Genomic DNA, 26,740 nt, shown 5'->3' with positions numbered 1-26,740 from the left:
GAAACAAAAGGTTATAGAGGTTATAATTACTTTGAATCTATGAAAATAGACCATACCCATTTTAAATGCCAAGTTACTGGATTTAGTAGTTGCTAAATGCTCTTAATGATCCGGCCGGGTTTTCTTGCTGGTAGCAGAGAACTTTAAAGTTATGTATTCTTGGCCCAAGAGTCTGCTTTGAAATGATGACGCAGTATTTGTATATTAGTGTGAGGATCTGATGATGTGAGTCATCAGTCGGATCACAATCGGTCTTTTGTTAATTCCTTTTAAATTAATATATAATTGTGTAATAGCTTTTTTAGTCACCTAACTTTCCAACGCTGTTGAGCAATCCTGAAAAGTACCTGTCATTATTTTTACTGACTCGTCCCCTGCACTTGTTTTCGTCTTACTAAATGTTTCTCTGTCTTTTTCAACAAACAAATAAGTCAATCTCAAGGCGTCACTGTTACGGTTGAAAAGAAGAGACACAACAACTGAGCGTAAAGCCAAAATACGTAGTGTTGTGAATTTAAAGATTCACATTTGGCACCTTAATGCAATCTCTGATTCTTATGGCCGTGAATGAGGACATGAGGAGCATCGTGTTCCCTGACCCGTTTCTCCGTCTTTGTCCTTTGTCTCTTATTCCTGACGTGTCGTAGCAAAGTGCCGCTGAAATCCACATAAAACGCCATTTGTGCAGGATTAAAGGCCTCCTGCCTGCAGGTGAGAGCCGTCACTTTAAGGATTGAACCGACAGCCTGTCACGTCTCATTACACCTGGGCCCTTGTGGATGACAGCCTTCACTGTGCGTACGTAGTGACAGTAGTAGTAGTGACATGTTCATTTCGGTCTGGGAGTTTTTGTGTCCGTGCCGTTCGGAAGGTGTGTACGCTCTTTCTTGTTCCATTACACAACTATTTGTGCTTTACATAACAGGGCGGCACTTGCTCACCTGTTGACGTGTGACCCTTCCAAATGTTGCTAGAAAGCTGCGGTCACGTATGTGCACATGTGTGTATACACACACACACACGCTGTATACGCAGCTTAACCAACGCTGCCAGCTATTAGACATGGCCGATGCTGTTCAAGGTCCCCTTCACCAAGGACGAGGATTGGACTCCTTGGTATAAAGAAAGCAGACGTATCCGCCGTGTGTGAAGTCTGCTGCTGTGTTGTGTGAGGGGGGGGGGGGGGGGGGGTGAGGGGGAGGGGGGGTGCTGCACTAAGCTGTGTAGTCACTAGCGGCCCTTAGCAGGTGTAAAACAGGTGCTCTTATGAAGTGTGAGTCACAGCCGTGATTCGCTGCAGCGCAATACGAGACTCAAGGACACACACAATAAATAGTCACATGATTTTGATATATGGTTAAGCATTAAATTAAACATATTTATTTTGTGTACGTTATATGAATGCCAGCATTCAACACAACACAATTTGGATGTCACATTTCAGGGGAGCTTCTATTAAACAAAGTTTGGCTTATATTAAAATCTGTAAACAAATATTATACAAAAGGTATCTATCTTATATACAAAGGTCACTGGTTTGTATCACTACAAATCAATGGGAAGAACAAATATAATTAAATAAGTGCAGAATATCTTCATTTAAAATGGTAGAATCCGCTTTTCTTAAATATAATAAGTTGATTGTCCAGTCAACCCTTTGAAAAATAAACATATAAATCGAACAAAGCCGTTCAACGTGCTTTTTTTTTTCTCACAAAAGCAAACAAAACAGGAAATGGCAAGTGATCATGAAAACGAACGCAGGCTAAAAACGAGTGTTTGCTTGTGAGAAACTTATTGCAAAACATCCTGAACCACATCTGTGGTGCAGAGACGGGTTGAGGCCTCTCAGTCCTCGCTGTCCGACCCCGGATGGCCAGAACACGCCTGATGGAAGAAAACCAACGTTGTTTAGTGCGTTAAACAGTTCATATGCTGCACCTTTTGCTTTAATCTGAATAATCATGCAGATGAAGTATAGAAAAGGAGCGCAGGGGGCGTCAGGTCGGATCCTCACCTGTTGGTACTCAAAGCGGTCGTGCAGATAGCGGTTCCCCAGGCCCGTGATGTGTCCTACGTTCTGTTTGGAGAGCCCGGCTATCCGGGCCGTAAAGTCCAGCGTGAAGGCCAGCTTGACCAGCTCGGGGGCCGTCGGCAGGACGGTGGGGGGATTGTGGGTCGGCGTCGCCTCCGTCTCCAGGTAGGCATCGGCCAACTTCTGGAAGGAGGAGTAGGACATCCCTTTGAAGAAGTTGCTCAGGGTGGGGTTGTCTCTCAGCTGGAGGAGACGGGGAGGGGGGGGGGGGGGGCGTCAGTATTTACACAGCACTTTGACCTGTAGTTAATAAACACACGCTATGAATGAAAAAATCTGCTGTGGTATTTGAAAACCTTTTATTATTTTTACAATCAACCTTAAAAAGGTTGAGAAACCTTGCAGTGAATTCCGGGTTGGCTCGGCACATGGTGACGTCATCACACTCCCTGTTTTGACTGAACAACAGTCACGTGACGCAGCAGGTCACGTGACTTACTGCTACTGCGCTTTGACGCGTCTTTCTGTCAAAATGGTGACGAATGAACGGCCTGCAGCCGGGAGGCTCGCGTCACGCCGCGCTGTTGCATAACAACGACCTCAGCGCCAGTCACTAGTGGTGGAGTTTGTACTTTTTATGATTGGAACTTTATGACTTTGTTTATGGTTTATTGATGTGTTTTGGCTTTCTGTAGAAACTGCTGGAGCCCCAAAACACTTCATATGCGTATTAACTAGTTACATCATCTCACGAATAACCCCACTCCATCTGAAGCATTTTAAGCTAATGCTCATGTGAATTTCTCCACATGATCAAACGTTACTGGAGTTCGATTGACCCAAAAGAGAAATGAATACAAACCTTGCAATCTATGGCATCACCCTCCTCCTTTGTCAACGCAATGATCCTGTCAATCACTTCCCCTGAGAAAAAACAAAAGTGGAATCAATGTGCTGGAAAATGATGGGGATTTAGTTTATCTTAAGCGCCACAATGCCAAGAGAAATAAGATATAAAACCTTTGAGAAATGGAATAAAACAATATGGTTCTCACCATCTGAGAGCGGTACCACTTCCTCTTTTTCCTGAACCTCGTGGAGAATTTTCTCCAGCTCCTCTGACACCGTCTCGTAGTAGTGATACGTCGATTCCACAGCTGGAAAGGAAAGCGTCCGTGTTGATGAGCATCCAACTAATTGTCATTTCTTATATCCCACCCACAAAGTCCATTTCTCCATCCCACCTTACCTTCAACTCGAGTGATGTCAGCGTGGTTGACCTCTTTCGTCGGTTTGTCCCATTTCGTCAGAGATCGCCTTTTGGAGAACCTTCTTCTGAGGGATTTACTCCTCGAGGACTTCTTCTTCTGTGAAGAGACTTGAATCGAGGGCAGGCAGGTGGTCGCGTCGTCAGAGGCCGCCGCCTCGGCTACCTCCGGAGCGCCGTCCGCCGCCTCGTCCTTCTCCTCGCCGGACTTCCGGGAGAAAATCCCCAGGAAGCTTTTCCACAGGGACGGCTTCTTGTTCTTCTTTGGTTTCTTCATTGGTTTCGGTGGTTCCTCCGGACAAGTCTGAGGCCGCTCCGGGGCCGGATCGGCTGCGGAATACGGACCGATTTCCTGCTCGGGTCCATCGGCCAAGCGGAGTGACGGGTCGCTGGAGTGTCGCCTCAGCTTCCTCGGCATGGTCACCCACTTTTCTTTCCCCCCCGGCCTCTTGTCGGCCAGTGCCCCGTCATTGAGGCTGAGGCTGCGCTTGACGTAGACCTCCAGCAGACGGAGCGTGTCCTTGTGAGGAACTGAGATCAGCTGGCCGTTAGGAGGCCTTTGTGCCCTCGGGTGGGTTGCCATGGTTTCGGCTACTACTGGAACGAGAAAACAGCAGAAAATAACGTCAGTTTACAATTGTCTTGTACGACGATTCGGCCATTTTTAGTGAGAAAGCTCTTTGGAAGAAGCTGTTACAGCCAAAACAACAACAAGTCAACAAGGCAGAAAAAATGCTGATGGGACATTGTTTGCAGATCCAAAAAAATTGTTGATAATAATAATACAATTATTACGGTAATAATTACTAACGGTAAAAAATAATTGAGATTATCGATTCACTTTCCAATGATTTATCCTTTGGATCACAATTATCTGACTTGACGTGTTGACTCATCCAAACAGAGTAAAAAAACCCCAAAGGTTTTCAGTTAATTACCACAAGAGGAGCTAGAAAAACTCAATGCTTAAGGGTAAGCAAAATCGACTGATCGTTTCCTCTTTGAAACTACACGTACAGCCAAACAGATGTTTATCACGTGGACCAGACAGAATCCTGCGTTCTATTCAAACTGCTCCAAAAGGAGCAAAGAGGAGCCGGGCAAACGAAACCAAGCGAACCGGGCGCCGCGGGGCCGGAGGGACTCACCTCGTCCTCCCGCAGCCTCCTCAGGACCTGTGTCTCCAGCGAGTGATCGCGAGCTACGCGTCCCGCGGAGGGACACTCCGCAGCAAGTCCACCTGCGCGCCTCCTCCGCCCATATTTGGTCACGTGCTCGCCCCTTCTCCTCACCTGGAGCCGCGTGACGTCACGGCACGGCTACTGAGAAGGAGGTCGGAAAGGGCCAAAACACTTCCTGCTTTTCGGTTTTTTTCTCGCACTTGTTTTTGGTTTCGGCTGTAAAACTTCCCCCTCCGAGTGTCTGAGGGGAAGAGAAGCCGCTCACTTCCTGCTAGAGGCGTGGTGTGTGTGTGTGTGTGTGTGTGTGTGTGTGTGTGTGTGTGTGTGTGTGTGTGTGTGTGTGTGTGTGTGTGTGTGTGTGTGACATTATGGGCTGTCAGAATGCTGTCAACAACCCACTTGAGTCCCTCTGTTCATCGATTCCCTGTTTGGCCAATAAAACGTAGCAAAAAGATTTGATGCCCACCTGTCGTTTGGTTTACAAATTACAATATGCTCAAATTTAGGAAACTTCAATAAATAATTTTGTCCAATGAGTACAATACATTCATCAAATAATAAAATGAACCTGATCAACTATTGTCGCGGCTTTATCTAATTACACTCAGTTCGCAATAAGAACACAAGCTGCATCATTACTCGGAATATCCCGATTCAGTTGCCAATATTCAAAAGTCCCCATTGATTTATTCATTAGTCACACTAAGTACTACGAGAAAAACCCACACAAAGCAAAAGAGAAACCAACAACAGACAAAAAGACACAGAAAGCGGAACAAACCTCAGGCTGCCTTCAGTAAATAACAGAGACCTATTTCCTTTTGTTGGTGTTTGAGGATGACGTTGAGTATGAAGTTGACAACAAAAACAGAGTCAGAGGGTAAAACCTGTAAGGGCTAAAGGGGCAGGTTATAAATGAAGTTGTAATCATTCTAGCATTTGTATTAGCTGCTCTACACACGGACATAATAGTGTTATTCAGTTTTAGTTCACTCATTGCAACATCTTGTCCCTCAGGTGGGTGCACTTTAGATCCATGAATAAATCAAGCCAGACGAGGCCTAAAGTCTGAGAATAGAATCAGTACAGCCGAGTGTTGAAGGTTTGCTTTTGCTGTTTTAATTTAATGGAAAACTCAGATGCTGCAGTTAGCGTTGTTGCTTTATGCTTCGTCCCTGCTCTAAGTGTAGAGAAAATATAACACTACACAGAACAATTATATAATAATATTAATTCATGTTTTTGTAGTCTGGCTTAAACAATTACACCTAAATGTAAACTGTATTACAACATGTATTCCTTTGTGAATCCTTTCATGAGGAATAGATTGATTTAGTTTAAACGGTGTCATGAAATATTTTGGGAAAAGGAGAAAAAAAGAGGAAAAGAGAGAAGGATGAAGAGAGGCAGATGGAGACAGAGAGAAGATAACATGGATAGAAGGTGCAGAGAGAGAAGGAGATGAAGGGAGAGCTCTCGAGGCTGGTTTCCACCTTTTGTAACCTGTTTAATTATTTACCTGCTGCTGAGCTGAATGGACCAAACTATCGTGAATCACATCGTTTTAGTTTGAGCCGCTGTTTTCCTGTCCAGCCGGCTCACATGAACCCGGTGAATGTCGCGCCGTGCAATGCAACGTTCCAGGAAGTGATTGTAAAACTATGTGAAGAGGGGAGAAAAACAACAGGAGGCCTCTTATTTTCCTACGAGGCATCTCTTATCTCCTCTGTTTACTGGAAACAGGAGACGCTTTCTGTAACAGAAAGCAACGTGACCAGGAGCTGCTGGTAGGAGGCGCCGTGGGGCTCAGCTGCTGAGCAGGTCTGGAGTGCGATCATTATGACGACACTATGTGACCTTGACCTTGTGACTCGGCCTGAATATGTCTTCAACACATGGCTGATTCTCTTTTGGTTGTACGTTTTAAAACTGCTTTACACGTTCCTAATCACATTGTGTTTTAAAATGTTCACATCCGAAAGTAAATTGTTGTTAATTACATCTTTTAATTTCAACTTTTAATTTATCAGCTTTGTTTAGACATACTCCTGACTCCTTTTTTTAAATTAAATGTAAAATTGCCAGGGAAATAAAGAAAATAGTGCACTTTGCTTATGTGTAGTACCACAATAAAGCCACTAGGTGTCGTGCTAAACACTGTTAAACACTTTCTGTGGAAAAAACAAATCAAATCCACTCCCCATGAGCACGTTTTTACTTCATGCTACTTTCTTCTACCGTGTTGTACTTTACTTTATCTTAACCCTACTTACTTCACTTCTCACATTCACATCGTCCCCTGAAAGCACCCGGTCTGGTCCCGGCTGGTACTTCAGGTCACCTTGGTCATTTTTCATGTGCGTTAAGCAGGATAAATGCTCACGTTTCGTCCCACAAAGTCTGCTCATTGACCTCCGGGCCTGGCGCACTGCAGCGGAGCAGCCAGCCTGCAGTTACCTGTCATAAATCTTTATCTCCCTGAATCATTACTTGCCCTCTCATGGGACTCCCATCTCCAATCAAAAGAAATAGGATTGATGTGTACTGGTGCATCCAGGCAGAACTGCGCTAGCAAATCATCCTCAGACAGATAGATGAGAATACAATGGCTCCAGTAATGTGTATTCCCCAAATGATGACATACCTGTGTACTCAGAATGCTTCATGGATTTGTTAAGATATCCATTATAATGATTTATTTCATATATTGAGAGCTTGGCATAAATGTTACTTTAGGTCCATTTGAACTGTTAAAAACCAACAACAGGAATTTATATTTCTGAACAAACATCGTTAATCGTTAATATTTACATTGATATTACATTACATTTTATAGTCATAGGATGAATTCATTGTTGCTTTTGTTTTTTATGGGTTCTGTTGACAATAAGAGAGATAAAGAATGACACCAGCCGTAGACATTTCAGGAATAGAAAGTGACAGATTTACTGGTTAACTGTTGCATGGCAAATATCAAAAAATGTATTCAGAACTGAAATGACATTAACTGTCCATAACAAGAGATTTCACTCTGGTCACTGACGCCGAAATTAAACAACAGCTCGGAACAAGGAGAACAAAGCCGGAGAAATAAAGATGACGGATGGACGCCACTGTCAAATAAAATGAATTTAAAGCACCAGTGACAAACAGGAAAATGAAACTGGAAAGTTAAACATTAAACAAAGACGCTCTCTTTAAATGTGACACAGCGATAAACAGGAGGACACGCTGGATGCATCGGTGACGTCCAGGATTCCCTACATTATAAAAGCGAATAAAACTTTAGGACTTCCCAAACGTAAAGAGTCTTTCAACCACCGCTGTGTCAGGACACCTGATATGTCATCGCCCCCGTTTAAGAAGCAAGGTGTGTCCACCTGTCTGATCTCATTCGCCTAATGCAAAACCTTCTCAATGTCTCCCTGTTCTTGTTCAGCAAAGTCAGGCAGCAGAATCAATGGCTCCAAAAATACTGTAGGTGAGCCTCGATCGATATCCAACCCATGAGCGTTGCTTAATGTTACACTGCTGCGCCCCGGAGGCGAGGCCCGGCGCCGCGGACGGAGAGTCACCGTCACCGCAAGAAACCCGACACCCGGGAGGGATTTGATTCGAAGTCGAGCCGCACAGCGCCGACTTTGACTTTGTCCCCGCGGAGGGCGTGAAGCTTATAACGTGTCTGCTGAGCAAACAGTAACCCAATCCGCCCATGTGACACTGCTCCTGTGAGACCCATTTCTCTCAAAGGAGTGCATGGTACCCTAAAGGGAACAACAGGAGGCGTACGGGAGGGGGGGAGGGGCCTGCTGCGTCACCGTGATTGGACACTGGCCGCTCGATGGGTTTCTTCATGGACGGCCGGGTGGATGTGATCTCTTCGTGGAATGCCCGATGAATTATAGACGACGGTCTGGCATCAGCGCTGACCTTGCCGGAGCTGCCTGTCTGTTAAACGCTTTAGAGGCCATCAGGCCTCGTCTTTCGGGGTCCGATCAGTGATCAGTGGGGCGGAAGGGGGGGGGGTCATTGGCTCTTTCAGGCAGGACAAGATCACTGCAGATACACACCCGACCCCCCCCCCCCCTCCCCCGGGCAGCGCTGCAGGGCCCCCCACGCCAGACACGGGGGGACAGCTTCTGAGGAGGACCGTCAGACTGGTTTAGCTCCATAGGGGAGTCGGTATGGATCCTCTCAATTCACACGCGGGCCTCAGCACACATGTCGAAAAAAGTGAAATAAGGATCACAGCATAAAAGTAGTGAAATCAACTAGGGCTTTATTAGAAATGCCATTATATGACTTTACTTGACCTGCAATTCTATTATAACGGTATGGAACGGTTGTGGATTCCAGCCTGAGAATCTATGAGAATTGAGGTTGGATTCAAAAGCATCAACAGGTGTGTGGTGGAACAGTGCAGGGAGATAGCAGGAAGGCTGAAGTGTGGAGGATCCTCAGTTCAAACCTGCTCTCTCAGAAGGAGGGTTTGGTTGCAGTCAGGGCTTCAAACTGTAAACTTTGAAATAGTTTTGAGGTTTAGTAAACAATCCCAAGGTCTAATATGAGAAACGGACACAATGAGGGATGTGCTTGAATAGCACAAGGGAACAACTGAAGGGCTGCAGGCTCCAACCTGCTGTCTGAGGTTGTGGGTTCATGCCCCTTCATGCAGACATCACTTCTGCTTTGAAACAGTTTTGAGGTTTGAGTAGCAGTCTCAAGGTTAAATACGAGAAACAAAAATGTAATTGGTGCATGGTGAGGTAGTGCAGCACAAGAGCTGAGGAGCTACTGTCCTTACTCTATAGGTTGTGGGTTCGAGCCTTTGGCTTTACTTCAGGTTTGAGTAGCAATCTCAAGGTTAAATACAACAAACAAAGGGCTGGTTAGTGTGTGGTGAAGTAGCACAGCGGAAGAGCTGCTGACATAAGCCCCTGCACTGCACTTGAAGGTTGTGGGTTCAAGCCCAGATGTGGAAATAGCATTTAAAAAGAGTTTTGAGGTTTGAGTAGCAGTCTCAAGGTTGGATACGAGAAACAACAATTTAATTTGTGCATGGTGAGGTAGTGCAGCACAAGAGCTGAGGAGCTACTGTCCTTACTCTATAGGTTGTGGGTTCAAGCCCAGTCTTGGGTTTGAACCTTTGGCTTTACTTCAGGTTTGAGTAGCAATCTCAAGGTTAAATACAACAAACAAAGAGTTGGTTAGTGTGTGGTGAAGTAGCACAGTGGAAGAGCTGCTGGCACAAGCCTGCACTGCATTTGAAGGTTTTGGGTTTGAGTCTTTGGCTTTACTTCAGGTTTGAGTAGCAATCTCAAGGTTAAATACAACAAACAAAGAGTTGGTTAGTGTGTGGTGAAGTAGCACAGTGGAAGAGCTGCTGGCACAAGCCTGCACTGCATTTGAAGGTTTTGGGTTTGAGTCTTTGGCTTTACTTCAGGTTTGAGTAGCAATCTCAAGGTTAAATACAACAAACAAAGGGCTGGTTAGTGTGTGGTGAAGTAGCACAGTGGAAGAGCTGCTGACATAATCCCCTGCACTGCACTTGAAGGTTGTGGGTTCAAGCCCAGATGTGGAAATAGCAATTAAAAGAGTTTTAAAGTTTAACTCACATGCTCAAGGTTAAATAGGAGAATCAAAGTTGCCAAAATGTGACCAGGACTGGTAGTGTAGGGGTGAGTGCGGGGTGCCAAAAGCCTCTGTGCGCACCGCCAGTGGGTTCAAATCCCACCCGCCAAGTCTTGAGCGCACTACCGCGGAGGTAGTAGTGGGGGCATTGTCCCCACTGGTTGTTTCAGAGAAGTGTACCCTGGGGGTTCTGCAGAAACACAAGGCGCGTTCACTTGAGTTATGATGGCATTGTCAAGAATGATGAAGAATCTTTTGAATGATGAATTGAATTTGATGTTAATTGCTTTAGCTTTTAGCACTTATTAGCCATGCTACGTAGCCTATAGGGTTCCACCTTTTTGACGGGAGAGAAGGCCGGATGAGTCAGTAGAGATGAGCAGATGTGTCTCATTCAGTGGTCACACTGACATGAAACTTATTACAGCCTCTGAGGGCATTTTCCAAGACAATCACATGTTTATCTACTTCAGGGCATCCTGTAGACAACCTTAAACTGACAGTCTGGCACAGGGTGTAGATTTGTTTACCCTTTTTAGTGCATCCACCCTCCAATTCTCTGTTACATTCAAATTCAACTCACTTGTGCCTTTACCAATGCAGGAAGGATGAATAGCATGGTTGATCCTCCAAGATGCACCAATCCGTCTCTGGGGCAATATCCCATTATGATTTTTTATAAATGTCAGTTACCCAAAACTAAAAAAGGATTTAGGAAGAGCCACCATGTCCCTTGAGGGTTGAACCCAGAAAAGGTTTAAAGCACAGAAATTTGGGGCATTTGGCATTAGTGACAGGGACGTGTAGGTTGCTCCATCTAAGATCATTCCAGTCATGTCATGGGAAAAAAAATATTGTGAAAAAAGTCAAAATATGTAGGGTCAAAAAATGTCACAGAAAAGATTTTTTTTAAATAATAGGTAAAAAAATATTATAAAAAAATATATGTAAGGTCAATATATATAATATATATATATAATATATATATTAAAAATATTAATCTAATTAGAGGCTTTGTAATTTAAATACATATTTAATTGCATAAATATTTGACCTGAGAACAGTGAGAAGTAATTTTTTTCACATGGATTTTTATTTTTGTTCAACCAATTCCAGCAGACAAGTGTAGAAATAGCATATTTAGAAATATAGTACTTTCAGAAATTCAGGTAGCCTATAGGTAAGGTTTTTTTAAGTAGACCAATACTTTCAAGTTACCCTGGTCCTTAAACCAGTCATCTGGTGCAGTGTGGGTTGGGTGTGGGTCCTTGTACTCGGGTCGAGCTAACGTCCATGCTAGCTGCTAATTGTTTTGCGTTGAGGTGATACTTGAGGCTCGATGTGAATTCCTTGTTGCACAGCTTGCACACAACCACGCTCTTATCGACGCTTCCATCCGTGTGTTTATTATAATAAGATTTCCCATTCACGGGGCCACCAGACACGGTCTCATCAGCTTCTTCGTTCATGTTCACTGTGGTTTGTTGTTGTCTGACGTCATGAACGCTAGTTGGTGCTCCAGTATAATCGGTCCTCCGAAACTCATCCAGTGAGAAACGTTCCGCGGTGCAAAGAATAAGTGTAAAAATGCGTAAAAAATGTTTAATGTGTTATTTTTGTGTAATTAATTAATCTTAATTCACATTGTAATTAATTAATCGTAATTAACGCGCTAAAGCCCTGGCCCTAATATATATATATATACAAATATGTTTAATCACAAAAATAAGTCATTTTTTCAGCTGTCTCACTGACTGTTTAGCACTCAAATGAAACAGCCGGCCGCCAGCCTCAGATGCCAAGATAGCAAATTTTATAAATGATTAATTTGGTCTGCATATTTCATTTGGTGCATTTGAAGCCATCCCAGTCAAAGACGTCCAACACGTCACGACACAAGAATTACCTTTCTAATAGAAAGAAGACGCTCATTTGATCCCAACAACCACAACAAAAACTCTTCCTCTTCCTGCTTTTCCTCATGATTTAATAATAATCAATAATGTGACATCTGTCCTTGCGTTTCCAGGCGTGTTCCATTCTCCTCATTTCTTAATGAGATAAAAGTCTTCTTACCGGAACCACCATGGAGAAAAGGTCTGCTCTTCCACTCTGCCACCATGACACCAGAGATCTATATATTTTTAGAAATGTATATTTAAAAAAGAAAAAACTGGAAAACATCCGGGTCAAGAGGGCTTTGTAACAATGAAAATGTGATAATGAGCAAGCGACCCTTCCATCCATCGCTGTTACTGTTGGACACAGAAACAGTTTAAAAAATAAATTCTAAACTTAAATTCACCTGATGACACAAGTCCAATCGATCACAGAAATCATCAGAGGGAAACCTGGGTTAGGATACATGTTTAATGGAAGGCACTCTTAAGAGAATAAATTAAACATTCTGACACTGTACACCGTAAAATGTTGACACACACAGTAACAGTCCTTAAATATTAAGTGCTTCATAGCATAGTAAAGTGCTGAGTACCAAGGTGACGAACTGATGTCACCTTATTGCGTCTCATTTGGATCGATTCGTTATTGCCCTTTCAACAGGTGAAAAGCGCTTTTCCACCCACACGTCATCATCATTTGCATATTGCAGGATTATTAGAAAGGCCTTGCTTGTGTTGCATCTACGTCCGCTGACATTCCTGTACAAGCTGTATTCATACTTATAATGAACTCAAATACAGTCAGTTTTCAAGATATATATACGTGGCATGCATACATAGAAACCGATTTCCTGATGAGACACACACCGCATCACTTGCTGTCATCATTTCACAAATTGAGTTGAGGTTTCCCAATCACATGTAATATATTGATCATCACACGATTCAAAGATCATGACATATCGGTACGATGAATATGTCAAACATTCAGTTCCTCCTAATAAGAGTTGGGCCTTTTTTCGGCACATAATGTCATGCAATACAATTGAGATGTTAAATGGAGATATGGTCAAATACAAGTGTGCAAAGTGTTTTTTTCTCTGTCTGGTTGTATGTATATATGTATATATAAATATATGTACATATATACATACATACATGGTATACACACACATCTCATACATCTATGCAGAAATGTGCTTTCCCTGCCAACAGCTGATGGTGTAAAGCTCCAACAAAGCAGGAGAGATATTTGTGAAATAAGCTTCCAGTTGAAGGCATTGATATGCTTTTTAAAGGGCAAATTCATATAGTGATAATATCAGAAGGTGATAATCTGGTGTAGGGTGCAAAATAATATGACATGAAATATATATTGGGATTTTTAAAGCTGCATGAAACTACTGCATGTACTATAATAGTTACATTTTGCATCCATAAGGCTAATGACGGACGTGCAAAGGTGCCGACTACTTATCGCCCTGATATTGTTGCACTGTGTCATGTGGAGAAGTTCTGCTGGCTGAGTACAACTATAGATTTGCTGATAACACAATGTGTGTCCTCTTCCACAGGACGCCTTCGCCTGCCCTTGAAAGTCAAGCCAAGTTTTATTAAAGTTTTGCTGAATATGAAGGGAAGATAGACTCTGAGCTCTGAGTATAATTCCAGATCATCCCGTATATTTTCTCGATGAATGTGGTTTTATGTACCGTAGATCCTACACGACCAATCTGACCAAAATTAACAATTTCTTTCCTCCAACCGTCTACATTTGAAATGCTAATCGCACGCAAGTGAGCCATCATATTTTTCTTCAAATTGCCCTGAAAGAAAGAGTTCTTCTCATTGGAGTGAGTTGTGTTAATTGCACTTTGACACATCCACAAGCAGACGGACGCCCTCATTCAGAGGCCGTCTCACCACACAGGGCCTTTTAATACTGTCGTAATGTCCACGGTACAAAACAGAGTGAGAATAAGGAGGAACTCACCGCGGGGCACGTTCTCATGCCCTGGACATGCTTCCTCTATTGCGGCGTGCCGTTCTTCTCACTCTGCCAGGTGCCGTTACTTTTGTTTAAAGACGGCGTGCTTCCGTACTTGTTTGCCGCTGACATTTTCTGCGCGGCCTCTGCGGCTGCGTCCATCACCTGCTTCTCCTCCTGCTCAGTCTCGCGGTGGTAGAAATAGTTAAAGTTGGAAACGATGACGGGGACGGGCAAGGCGATGGTCAGGACGCCGGCGATGGCACACAGGGTGCCGACCATTTTGCCTCCAATTGTGATGGGGCACATGTCTCCGTATCCCACCGTGGTCATCGTCACCACGGCCCACCAGAAGCCGTCGGGGATGCTGACAAACTGCGTCTGCGGCTCATCCACTTCTGCAAAGTAGATGGCGCTTGAGAACAGGATGACTCCTATGAAAAGGAAGAAGATGAGAAGCCCGAGTTCCCTCATACTGGCTTTCAACGTCTGCCCCAAGATCTGAAGGCCTTTCGAGTGTCGGGAGAGCTTGAAAATTCTGAAAACCCTCACCAGACGGATGATTCTCAGGATCGCCAGGGACATGTTCTGGCTGGAGTTCAAATCCTCATCGGGCGTCGTGGCCAGCTCGGTTCCCAGGGTGACAAAGTAGGGAATTATTGAGACGATGTCAATGGTGTTCATGATGTTATTGAAGAAATCCCTTTTGCTGGGGCACACCACAAAGCGGACACCAACTTCAAAGCAGAACCAAACGATGCAAATGGTCTCCACGATGAAAAAGGGATCCGTCAGATACGCAAACACGTCTTTGGTGGCGGGATGAGTGGCCGATTGGGTCCCGTTGAGGAGTTGGGTTAAACTCGGGACAAAGTCAGTGTCCTCCCTGAACTCTGGCAGAGTCTCTAGGCAGAAGATGACGATGGAAATGACGATGACGAACACCGAGACTAAAGCGACCAATTTGGCTGCACTGGAGCTTTCCGGGTATTCAAACAGGAGCCAGAACTGCCGTTTGAGTTCGTTGGTGGGCAATAGGACCTCAGGCTCTTTGATAAACCCCTCGTCTTCGCGGAACTGCTCCATCGCTTCGTGACCCAACTCATAGAAAACTATTTCATTCGCAAAAACATCTAAAGGAACGTTGACTGGTCTGCGGATTCTCCCCCCCGACTGATAGAAGTGCAGAATACCATCAAACGACGGGCGGTTTCTGTCAAAGAAGTACTCGTTCTTCATGGGGTCAAAGTAGCTTATCCTCTTCATGGGGTCCCCTAGCAACGATTCTGGAAACCTATTCAGCGTGCTGAGCTGGGTCTCGAACATCAGGCCGGAAACATTGATGACAACCTTCTCGTCCTTTTCTTCAACGAAGTGCTTCTCAAACAAGTCTTCATTCTCGCAGCAGTCCCTCGGCATCTTACTGAAGACGCTGTCGGTGGGAGACTCGCTGTTGATTAGGAGCTTCAGATTGGAGATCAGGCTTCCGCTGCTGGAGGCCGCTTTGGTGGTCAGAGTCGGGGGAGAGGACGGCGACAGCCCCTCTTGACCAGAATGATGCCCGCGTCGTCCTCTGCCCGGCGACTGGCGCGGCGAGCTCAGGCGGTGGGTCAACAGATTCGGATCGGGGGCCTCCGACGGGGGGGACGTTGGGTACCCGGAGTCACTCGGGTCTCCCAGGTGGATGCCAACGTCGTCCATGTTCTCAAAATTTACGAGCGGCACCTCCATGGCCTGCGCGGTGGCTAGCTGTCAGCCGGGTTGGACAGCAGGAAACAGAGGGGACACCTCGACCGGTGCCACGTTGAAGATCCTGGCAGGGTCCCCCTCCTCCTGGTTATCATTCAGGCAGCTGTATGCTACATTTGGATTCAGTCCTCTCAGTGATCTGTAGAAGAAGGGGGGGGTGAAAGCAGGTATGTTATAACATGTTGTATAGTGGGATACAGTTTTGTGTGCAGGGGCAATTTTCAGCTGGTGTTTGCATCAGCATAGAAGTTGTCATCCGATACTGTGCTTCTACAGTAATTCTTTTCTCCGCATTCTCCAACCGAACAGAAACACAAGCTCTGCAAGTTTGGATGTAAAAGTGCTTACAAAGGTATGTGCAGTACTGCTGATCATGTCTGAACATGATTGAAAAAAACGAGTCTTCACTTATGAATGTGGAGCTAAACAGCGGTTCATAATTCCACTTGTCAGGTTCATACAGGTAACCAAATCCTGACACGCGCTTTCAAGCTGCAACATCCGTGTCCACTTGACACCGAGGGCCCTGCGCACTGCGTGAGACTCATTAGGGACTATTTCCACTTGCATATCGTGGCAGATACAGTGGCACCGTATCTCTCCTCTCTGAGGACATCGCGATGCGGCGCATGCAAAAGATACATATCGATTGTGCCCCACTGGCAGAGACAGATTACTGAGTCCAGGACAAAAGGACACTTGAAGGAGAGAAAAGTGCCAGCAGATGTACTGTCTCGCATCTTTAGATGCTTTTAATTGTGTGTAATTTGTTCTAATTTACTACTGCAATCCTCCCACTTCACAACTCAGCCTCATCTCACACATCATGGAAACACTCACTGTCATCACATCACTGCTCTCGTCACCCCCAGTTACACGCACATTTGGGTTTAAGTAAATGTAAAGTTTAAATCCAGCTGTGTGCAGATGTCCGCACCACTCACCCGCTCCCCGGCTCCGCAGGAGTTGTCGTGCCCTCTCTTTTCCTGCCTTACGGCTGCGCTCTGTTCCCCCCTCACTCCCTTGAATCCCTCCGTCATCCAGACTTACAATCAAGAGTGCCTCAGGCTCTATTAAAGCTCCCATTGGGTAATTCAACACCCTGTACGAAACCAGAGACGCCAGAGGTACACACACACACACACACACACACACACACACACGCGCGCGCGAAAACAGAGAACGCAGGAAACTCACTGTATTTTGAATGTGGGGGGGGGGTAACCTGGGCTTCCTTCTCCCTGCTCCCTCTTCCGCCAGTGAGGTAAGGGAGGATGATATAGGAAGCTGATGGGAGATTCACCCTGCAGGAGCCAATCACTGTTTGAATGTGACGGAGGCAGAGTGGCACCCACTCTTTCCCCCTCTTTCCTGCAGAGCAAGCATCCACATTTGGGATCATCCAATCCTCCCTCACCTTGGGGATTATGGTGTATTCTTCCCCTGTTACAGCGCGCAACACCTGCAGCAGTGCACATGTTCCCAGGGGATTCAGCCCCTGTCGTGAATATCCTAGAAAAATGTTTCATTTTCAAAAAATGTCAAGTGCGTCTATTTTTTGAGGGGAATCCATTAAACAGTTTCTCTACTAGAAACTAGAATCAAACACAACACTGATATCGCTTACATTGATAAATACTTGAAATATCCATAGAGGTCATTTATTCTGGGCAAACATAAGTGGTGTTTAGTATTGATCAGCTGGTGTCAAAAACAGTCCTTTTCCAAGACACCTGCAGATGTGTGTGTGTGTGTGGGGGGGCAACTCCGGCATCTGCGCCTGTCACACATTAAAGGTTCGTCATGTTGATACAGTGGCTGTGTAGCTTTCAAAAAGTGCCACGAGCTTAATTAAAAGCTTCAATTCAAATTACAGAAAAAGCAGCACGTCCTTTTTTTTCAAGTTCCTCTGAATCCCCTCGAGGAGCTCAAACTTTAATCAAAGTTAATCTTCTACTTCTTTCTCTCTCTTTTTTTTGGAAGGGCAGCCAATTTGGCATCACGGGTTGACTATTGAGTTTCCTGAGAGAGGACCAGTTGCCCGAAGTCACCAGTCATCCCCTCCGCCTCCCTCTCCTCCCGCCCCGCCGCAGCCCGGACTCGGCTGTAACATTGCGGCGCTCCGGGCTTCAAGGTCGCAGCGCACTCTGAGAAGACTTCGCAGTCTACGTACGTCCTCCACGCACGTGTGCATCCAGGAATAGAAAGCTGTTGTCTTTTTACCCGACGTAAAGGGGCAGGTTCGTCCCCATGAGCAGCAGAGACGTCCCTCAGCTGACGTGCTGCACGAGTACTGCCTGTTTCCCCCCCCCCCACATGTCTCGTGTCATTGAGAAGGCGTGAGCCGTCACTTGGTGATGGAGTGTTGTCCGTGCGAAGAGAGACAGGAGGACAGGAGGACTGAGCGGGTAAACAATCGATCCGTCCCCAGTCAGTGAGGGAGGGGGGAGGGGGGGGGTGTAAATGGGTGAGGTACCAGGTACCATGAGGTGGACCGCAGCCACTGCAGTGTCACTCGTCTCAGGAGCAGAGGAAGAACGTGCCTCCTCCCGTCCTTCTACGCAGCGCTCTATACCTCCCCCCCCCCCCCTACAGGCGTCCAGCCTCTACGACACCGTCACCTTACTCATTAACAGACTGCGTCGACAAAGCAGTTTCCCATCGGCACGCTGGTGCGTGAACTTCACTGACGCAGCATCAGTATAAACATCCAGACACCTTCAAGGAAGTTTAAGCCACGAACACTGTGTAGTATCAGAACAAGTCCTGCATGGGGGGGGGGTGGGGGGGTTAAAACAGAACCATAGTCCTCTTGTGACAGCTGATACCATATTTTTTCATTCCATTCTTTTAACTTTAAGAACATCTCTTCAAGGACAACAGATGAAAAGCAGCATTTTGAGTCTAAAATAAAGCCTTCAATGAAACATTCGTCTCTGGAGCCACTTTCATTTCAGAGATTGTTGGGTGGTTTAATTTCAACATTCATTTTGAATAAAATACACTTATGGTTTTAAACAGCAACAGTGGAGAAATGAAAGAGGGATGGAAGAGGAACATCTTAAATCTGAGAATCTTAAAAGAGCCAGTAACTAAACTACTGTAAATAAGAAGGCACTAAGTTTTCCTTTTGTGAAAACATTTTCTTATTAATACTATTGTGGGCCCCTTGCTTTTGTTTAATTAAACGCTCATATCAAATTAAATGTATTATCCTTTATTTTTCTATATTTCTTGCTGAATTTTGAATGTTTTAGTTTTGAAAGACTATCAATATTTTCTTCTAGTTCGTTTCTTTATTCCCCGATGTGAGACGTATTATCCGGCTCTGTCTCCCGGATCACGACCACCTGAGTGAGTAAATATATTCAGAATGCTCGTTGTAGTGATTAGCAGATGGTGAAGAGCTCTTTTGACACCTTTCTGATCCTGCACCTGTTGACGTGTTCATGTGCTTTCCCCAAACTCTCCCTTTGTCTCTGTTAAAGACGCAGTAATAGAATAAGTGGTTTTCTCATCTTGTGCACTTGATCTGAGTAATTCTACCTCAAAAGCCCGTATGCTCATCCATTAGAGATGACAGGATTTCAAAGTGCATGTCAAGTAGCAGGGATTAGATATTCCAACCTGGTAATTTTATAGCAGTTGTAAAGGCAGCTGGTTATTCCAGTCTAGTAATCCTATATATTGCGGCAGAGGTTCTCTCCATTTCAAGGTCGGGTCAGCGGGACACAAGGGCAAACCTCCAGAGGGTCACGGGTTCATCTGGATTCAGTGTCAAACAAGGGATCTGCCTTTCTCAAACCGGGATCCCTCGTGGCTGAACTTGATATCCAGATGGGGGCACAAGGAGCTTTCAAGACAATTGTGAGAAATTGTGCCTTTAAAATGAAAAAGGTTTGCAAATATATATATTTTTTCCATTGAATCATTTTGGACATTCCTCTGTGGTCTTGAAAATCAAACAGAACCTAATAAAAATATGTAATTGCAATGACCCCACTTTGAGTTTCCTTGTTCATTCAAAGCCTCAGTGAGAATAAAAATCCCCTCCCTCCAATATCACTAAACTACTGACAATCATTTCCAGAAAAAGGTGGATGGGCCTCAAAAAAAAATCACATGACACACTGAAAACTCAGTGTGGTCATAAAACACCTTCCTTTCCCCCCTGAGTCCTTTGACAATGTGCCACGCAACTTAACAAAGTACAATATACTGCAAATGGTTCACTTTAGTACACACAGTTGATCACATGATCACATGATACAAAACCTTAAACAGGAAAAATAGTTTGTATCTCATGTATCGTTTTCCCCGAAAGTTAGAAATTCTTAAAATTTACGATCGATAAATTCTCCCACATTGAAGGAATATGCATATGAATCTAATCTGAATCAATTCAGAGACTTAGATGCCACCAAGTCAAGTTGGATGAATAATAATAAATGAATGAGTGCACACTTCCACTCTTTGTTCAGACGGAGGTTTTGCCCCAAATGAGATCACGCAGCAGTGTGTGCTAAATACTCCCCACTTAATTGAAATGTCTGGGTTGTTTCCACGGCCTCACTAATCAAAAGACAAGTGCTAATCTGGGTTGACTCTTTGTACCCAACGCGATGGGGGAGGAGCAGAGAACTTGAACTCAAACTCACTGATTAAATCACACTTTCTTTTCTGATTTTAGAGGAGAAAAACATTTGCATCCACCTGCAGATGCTGCGTCACACTGTAGAACCCATCAGAACACCAGGTCACAGGTACTTTTCTCCATCCGTCAACACGGCTCACCGCTGAACCCACGAATGCAGGCGCCCCGAGCTCATCCGAAGCCCCCCCGAGGTGGAGCGCCCACCTGGCCTGTTGTAAGGTACAAAACAATATGTGATTTAAGCTGCTTTTTCTGTAAGCATTCACCTGAAATGATCGGAGGAAGATTAAGACGTGAGATTTTGAATTAAATGTGCTTATTCAACTATTAGCTCTGCTTAAAAGGATAAAATTCAAATTACCTCGTCATCCAGCGGTGAAAGAAGCTGGTCTCGACTCCCTAATGCATCCTCTCAGATTGAGGAGCAGTTTAAGGAGCAGTTTTAAGTCTCTCTAAAGGGAGAGGATTTAGCAGAAGGCACAGCAGAAAAAGATTGAACAAGGTTTCAATCGATTTGGTGCAAATCAACAAATCCCCAAATATCTCCCAGTTCACGTCGTGTTGATTCAGGTTTTGCAGAGGGAACGCAACCCCTTCACTTAGCTCTAAATACACCGCCGTGCTGTACTAATGCACCAGAAGCAACACAATCCGCGCGACCTTCACGTGAGGAGAGCCGACGCCACTTGAAACCTCCAAGTTCTTTGTCATCTCTGAATAAAACTCTGTTCCCTTCGTCCTTCCGCCTCCATCGGTGCAGAAAACCTCTTTCTGTGCAGCGCAGGATCCAGTGATCAGGCGCCATCGTTTCGTGTGTGCGTGTTTTCACATGGACCCACTGAGTCTCTGTTGAATGTCGACGGGTTTTGACATTTCGGCTGACCCGCAAAGTGACAATGAGAAATGAGAGTGACATGTTTGCGGGTTGAGGCATCACAGAGCTTTCCACGATTATCCATCCAGTGCCAACATCACGTCGACATTTTGATTAGTCCAACAGTTTACAAGCTGTTTCTGACATGATACCTGCAGAACTAAAGAGGTTCACATCTCTTGAACGCCTCGCCTCATCTCATCTTTTTTTGAGCTTAGTGATAAAAGGCAAATATATGAATTAGCATGCTATACTAAGCTAAGAACTTTATACCTGCTGTATGTTTGTGCGTTTTGGGCATGATGGCGTGCTGGTGTTAGCACTTAGCTCAAAAACGTGATGGCCTAATGCAGTGTTCAAAATACACCAAAAAAAGTGTATTTTATCCATATAATCGTGAACAAGGAACTGTAAAACAGTACAAAATTCACAGGTGAAAATAGTCCAGATGAGATACATTCCCTTGTAATTTGAGGCCAACACACAGTGTGCCTCGGCCCCACAGCGCGGCTCCAAAGCCCACACAACCACTATCGCGCCCCCCCTTTCTGCAAGCATTCTCCCCTGGAACAACCTTCTTCTTTGGACTTTAAATGTCTCTGCACCAAAGGGTCTCTGGTCGCCTGGTGCAGCCACCGTGTATATGTGCAGGAAATAGACACCCCCCGGGGCAAAGATGATGGTTCTCACACGCTGTAGCATGGGTCTAAACATAATCAGTGAATGGGTGGAATATAAGTTCAGTTCTGCTGTTCTGCTCTAGAAATACTCTCTAGAAACATTCTAAAGATGCATTCTGTTAAAGTTAATCTCAAAGATTTTCATTCCAATAAATTGTAACAGGAACCAATGGGGATAGAGCCCATGACTCGCTGACGAATGCACTGAAGTACCTACGTGCACACTCCTGATAAAAAGCATTTCCTTTGTTTTCCCTCAGACAGAAATCCCAAATCACACGGGACGCGTCGGTTTGGGTCTTGGCTCTTTAAGGCTCTGTGCAGGTTTCTACTGCCTCACTCTGTCTGATCAGACATGAATAATAAACCAAGGCAAGCTGATGAACCTCCTCCACCCGGGAACCCCGTCAGCGTCCAGTTTACCAAATGGTGCATGTTTACTTTTTAGCATTTTTTATTCAGTGCAGAAAGATATTTAGCCGCACAAAGTGACCGTGTTTTTGTGTGTGAACAACGGCTGAAATGAGTGTGTGAGAAGGAGTGAACTTGAGTGTTTTAGGGTCTGATGCTTACGTTTACTCGCCACCGTCAACCAGCCAGCGGACGCAGATGGAGATCCAGATGTTTAACTTCAGGGTTGGTGGAGACCCAAACAGAGCTGAAAAGGAATTGGAGTCAAAATTTTCTGGGGAGGAAACATAAATGACATATTTATTTACTGTGTATCTGCGACTGTTGGGTTGGGTATAAAACTGTTCACTTTACAATGCAGCTTGTTGGTCTGCAGTAAGTAACCAATACAATGTTAATTGATTTGATGGATGATCATTTTCACTTTTAAAACGTGGTCTGTTCATAGTTTGTCTTTTTTTTTTTCTTCTTCTGTTCTGGGTAGAAATAATCAAGGCAGTAAACCAGACACACACACTCACAGCTGGTCTTCGATCTTTGTGGATTTGGGAAGGAACACAAGCAGCGTCATCCACACAGTGATGAAGACGCTGAGGCCAGAGGCTCCCTCTTCATCAGCATCCATAATGAAGACAAACACACGCGAGGAGACGCTCTACCTAACGAGCTTTAGTTTTCTGTGTCATTTTAAATTGGACCACTTATTCAGGCCCATTCCAACGGCTCTGTCGGGGAGCAGCTGGAGCCGGTTGCAGGGAGGACTCAAACGCAGGATTTCTCGAACAGAGTGCTCTTTAATCAAACACAAAACTAAAGAACGTGCACCAACGACGAGGGACAATAGGCAATGACGCGACGAGGGACAACAGGCTCACGGGGCTTAAATACACAAGGGAGGTGCAGGTGATTGGACACAGGTGGAAACAATCAGGCAATCACAAGACAAGGCAGGAAGTGAAGTTCACCCAGAGACACGAGAGACAAGAAACTACAAAATAAAACAGGAAGAGGACCCAAACCGTGACAGTCTCTTTTTAATTGGGATTTCACCTCTCTCCTTTCTTTTTTCAGCCGTTTTCTATAAAGAGGGAAAATGCATTTCTGAACCGATAAGCAGAAAGAGAACAAATCATTTGCATCACAAGCAGGATACACTTCAACAAAACAAAGTGGAGGCATTACGCACAATCTCAGAGTTGGAGGTGGGATGTAGGAGGAAGGGGTGGGGGGGTGGGGGGGACTAAGATGTTGATTAAATATTAACTCACAGAGGATATTTAAAGCCTCTGACATTCTTTCCTCTTCCAGCAGCAAGGACGCGGTTTGAACCTCACATTGATCGAGATGATTGAGTCGCACGTTGAGCCTTTTCAATGAGTGCAGTCTGTAGTGTATCGTTCTTGTTAAGTGTCTTTTTGGCCGTCACATTGAAATCCTTCATTTTGAAATCAACACGGAGCTGATGACCATAAAGTGTCTTCTTTTATGCTTCCATGGACATTCACTGAATTGCTAATATTTATGAATGTTTTATGTTGGTGGTATTTAATGTCATTTCTGTATCCTCGGTCCTGACACAGTGTGGAAGTCCTTGCTATTTAATGAAATGATTGCAGGTTGATTGTTAAATTAATTTAGCAGCTCAGACTTACTTTCTCAGAAGAGAAAACTCCTTTCCAGCACAAAAGCTCTTTTCAGAACCGTTGGCTCTGGCTCTTCAGTCTTTATGCTCAGCTCACACTGGACACACAGATAAGAGACTGCCATTGATCTTCTCAAATGAAAGCACATACTTTCAAAAATGTTTCACTTGTTCCTTCAAGATGTTGGAAATGGATTTTAATAAAAAGGACTCCTCACAACCCGACGATGAGTCACTTACTGTGAACAAAGCCGTTCCATTCCAGGAGCTGAAGAAGAAACTGTTCCCCTTTGACAGCCCCATGAGGTCCTCCGGGGCTTCGCCTCAGTGGACACAGGATCTCCACACCTCGCTTCCGATGCTGAGATTATACATGGCTCAAAATGTCCATCGATCCCTCCGTCCCTCAGGTCAGAAGACACAAACATCACACGTTGACGTTTGAGGAGCCGCAGCCCGAAGACCTCTCTCCACTTAAGGACTTACAGAAGGATTTTCTCTGCTGTGGTCTTTCATATAACTTCATGTCTCCTGGTACTGTGTGTGCTCCCCTGTGAGAGGGGTTGCATGTCTGCCCATTGGTCACCTATTGTGTGTGTGTGTGTGTGTGTGTGTACTCTCAGTGGGGCCGAGAGGACGGAGCAGGCGTGGACATGTGTCCCATTGTGTCTGGAAACCCAACACAACTGTCATGTCTCCACATGGAGGGATTACAGATTAAACCCATCAAGAATAAATCTGGATCGTCTGGATCGACGTGTACTTGTTTAAAATATTGCATGTTTCATTGCACTTCTACTTTACTTTCATTTTTTTTAAATGACTTTTTTTACTCTTCTTTAGTAACTTTTCGGATGAATCCAGTCATGACCAACGTCGGCCTCTAGTTGGGGCCTCTGGTCCCATTTGGGATATTTGAGTTGTTGCCTTCTGTGTCTAATGAAAGGCTTTGAAGAGACAAACTGATCATGTCCGCCTCAGTAGTGGGTCCAGCTGGACTAAACACCAACCTGCTCCAAAAAAACCCTACTTACTCATCAAGTCATCATATTTACTATCTCATGGCTTATAGTACCTGAAGATATATATATATGATATGTTTATGTAGTAAGGACCTCTACTCGTGATCATATATTTTTGGATTATTCTATTGGTTGACACATCATTTGAATTGGCCTCTAATCGATACTAACCCCATGTCAGTGTAACCCCTGGGTGTCTGAGAGATGGGAAACGACGCCCCTAGAGGGCAGTAATGTTGTTCTCTTCCTTGTTTGTCCTCATCACTGGACAAACAAGGATTCCACACCAAACACCGGACCTCCGTATCCGTTATTTTCACCGTTTCCCCTCCACACGCGCGGCTGCAGGTCTTCTCGGGTGGGGCCTGGTGGCGGATCGCAGGGAAGGACTTTTTATGTTTCCGAACACCTGGTGATAACAAGGCGCGGCCCGGGCCCCCGCTTCATGCGCTGACGCATCAGGTCCCACGGCGCTTGGCTCTAATTACCAGCTGATACGCGCAGTGAAAGGTACGCGCCGTGCTCCTGTGGGCATGAGCCAGCACTCACACACTCCTCCCTAACAACAACAACAACAACAACAGCAACAACACCAGGCGCCACCTGCGGCAGGCCTGGGTGCCCTTGGTTTGGGCCGCTCCATCCCGCCTGCCTCTTACCTCGTTTTGGCCCCCCCCTGCAGCTGCAGCCCCCGAGGGCCCCCGGTGAGACGCAGTGGTGTAACCGAGACGGCACTCTAGCGCCGGTACCTCGCTACACTCTGCAGGTGTGGATGCGACCTTGAGGTGAGCGGAGGCAAAACATGGAAAGGAACCAGAAGAAGAAAACGCCAAATCACCTGAGACATCTGCAATAGCAGAATCCATGTTTCCCTTTAGTGGCTCGTCACACATGGATGTGCTGCCATGAAAAATCTTTAAGTCGTCCCCCCCTCCTCCATGTCTCCTCCTCTGCTCACGTTCATCATCCTCCTCCTCCTGCACCTCTCTCTCTTTCTCCAACAAAAAGGCTATTAATAGAACAGCCTGCTCTCTCTCTCTCTTTTAACTGCAGGGAGCATACACCGTGCACTTAAAGAGAGGAAGAAGCTGAAGATACCAGGAGGCGTTTGAAAGATGTCCTCCACGCTGCCCCCCGGCAACAAAGCTGCTAGGTGTCCTAAAAATACCAACAAAGGGCCCTGTGATCGATTCGTGGCATTTGGCGTCGGCGCAGACGCTCTTCGGGCTAAAATTAGCTCCTCAAATCATTTTGCTGAGTAAATACATGGCGAACGGCGTGAAGGAGGCTGCAGCAAACATCTGACAAACCCCCCCTCGTACGTTTCCATCTTGAGCAACAAAAAGTGACACACAATAAACACACTGAACACAACATTTCAGTTGAATTATTATTGGCTTCATTACTGATATTACTTTTTCAGGGCTATGATCATTTGGAAGGAGTATACGCATCTTTAATTTCACATGTATGTCTTGTCCAGAGATTGTCCTTTTTGTCCTGTAAAGTGCAGATAATACTACGTTTTAAATCCAGACTTCTCACACAGTATCGAGCACATGGACTTTGATCCATCATCCATTGGTTAATATGTACATTATTCTCTCACATTTCATTTCATAGAAAGAAAATCCGTTATCCACTGTACCAACGTTGATGGATGTTTTCAGGCCTCTATGAAATGAGGGTGGATGGGGCTGACCGGG

General features: G+C 45.1%; 2 protein-coding genes across 3 annotated transcripts; both read right to left on the bottom strand.

The window, feature by feature from the left end:
- Positions 1–1,358: 1,358 nt before the first annotated feature.
- On the bottom strand, positions 1,359–4,702 carry LOC119229750 (uncharacterized). Its single transcript, XM_037490428.2, has 6 exons — positions 4,451–4,702; positions 3,285–3,899; positions 3,091–3,192; positions 2,898–2,959; positions 2,018–2,278; positions 1,359–1,887 (listed from the first exon to the last, which is right to left on the bottom strand). Exons 2-6 carry the CDS (start codon positions 3,883–3,885, stop codon positions 1,849–1,851), a joined length of 1,065 nt encoding a protein of 354 aa, XP_037346325.2. The 5' UTR covers positions 3,886–3,899; positions 4,451–4,702; the 3' UTR covers positions 1,359–1,848.
- Positions 4,703–12,471: 7,769 nt separating this feature from the next.
- Positions 12,472–25,698, bottom strand: LOC119229872 (potassium voltage-gated channel subfamily A member 10). 2 transcript variants are annotated; one of them, XM_062563821.1, is made up of 5 exons: positions 24,253–25,698; positions 24,023–24,110; positions 22,892–23,448; positions 22,533–22,617; positions 12,472–15,890 (listed from the first exon to the last, which is right to left on the bottom strand). In XM_062563821.1, the coding sequence occupies exon 5, from the start codon at positions 15,731–15,733 to the stop codon at positions 14,045–14,047; it is 1,689 nt and encodes a 562-aa protein (XP_062419805.1). In that variant the 5' UTR covers positions 15,734–15,890; positions 22,533–22,617; positions 22,892–23,448; positions 24,023–24,110; positions 24,253–25,698; the 3' UTR covers positions 12,472–14,044. The 2 variants fall into 2 exon arrangements, with proteins under 2 accessions (XP_062419805.1, XP_037346569.1); XM_037490672.2 differs by lacking the exons at positions 22,533–22,617; positions 22,892–23,448; positions 24,023–24,110; positions 24,253–25,698 and adding an exon at positions 16,696–16,867.
- Positions 25,699–26,740: the final 1,042 nt, after the last annotated feature.

This window comes from Pungitius pungitius, chromosome 8, assembly GCF_949316345.1.
Source record: "Pungitius pungitius chromosome 8, fPunPun2.1, whole genome shotgun sequence".
NCBI classification, from domain to species: Eukaryota; Metazoa; Chordata; class Actinopteri; order Perciformes; family Gasterosteidae; genus Pungitius; species Pungitius pungitius.
Note: the sequence above shows the minus strand (reverse complement) of the source record. Positions and strands in the feature narration are given on the sequence as shown.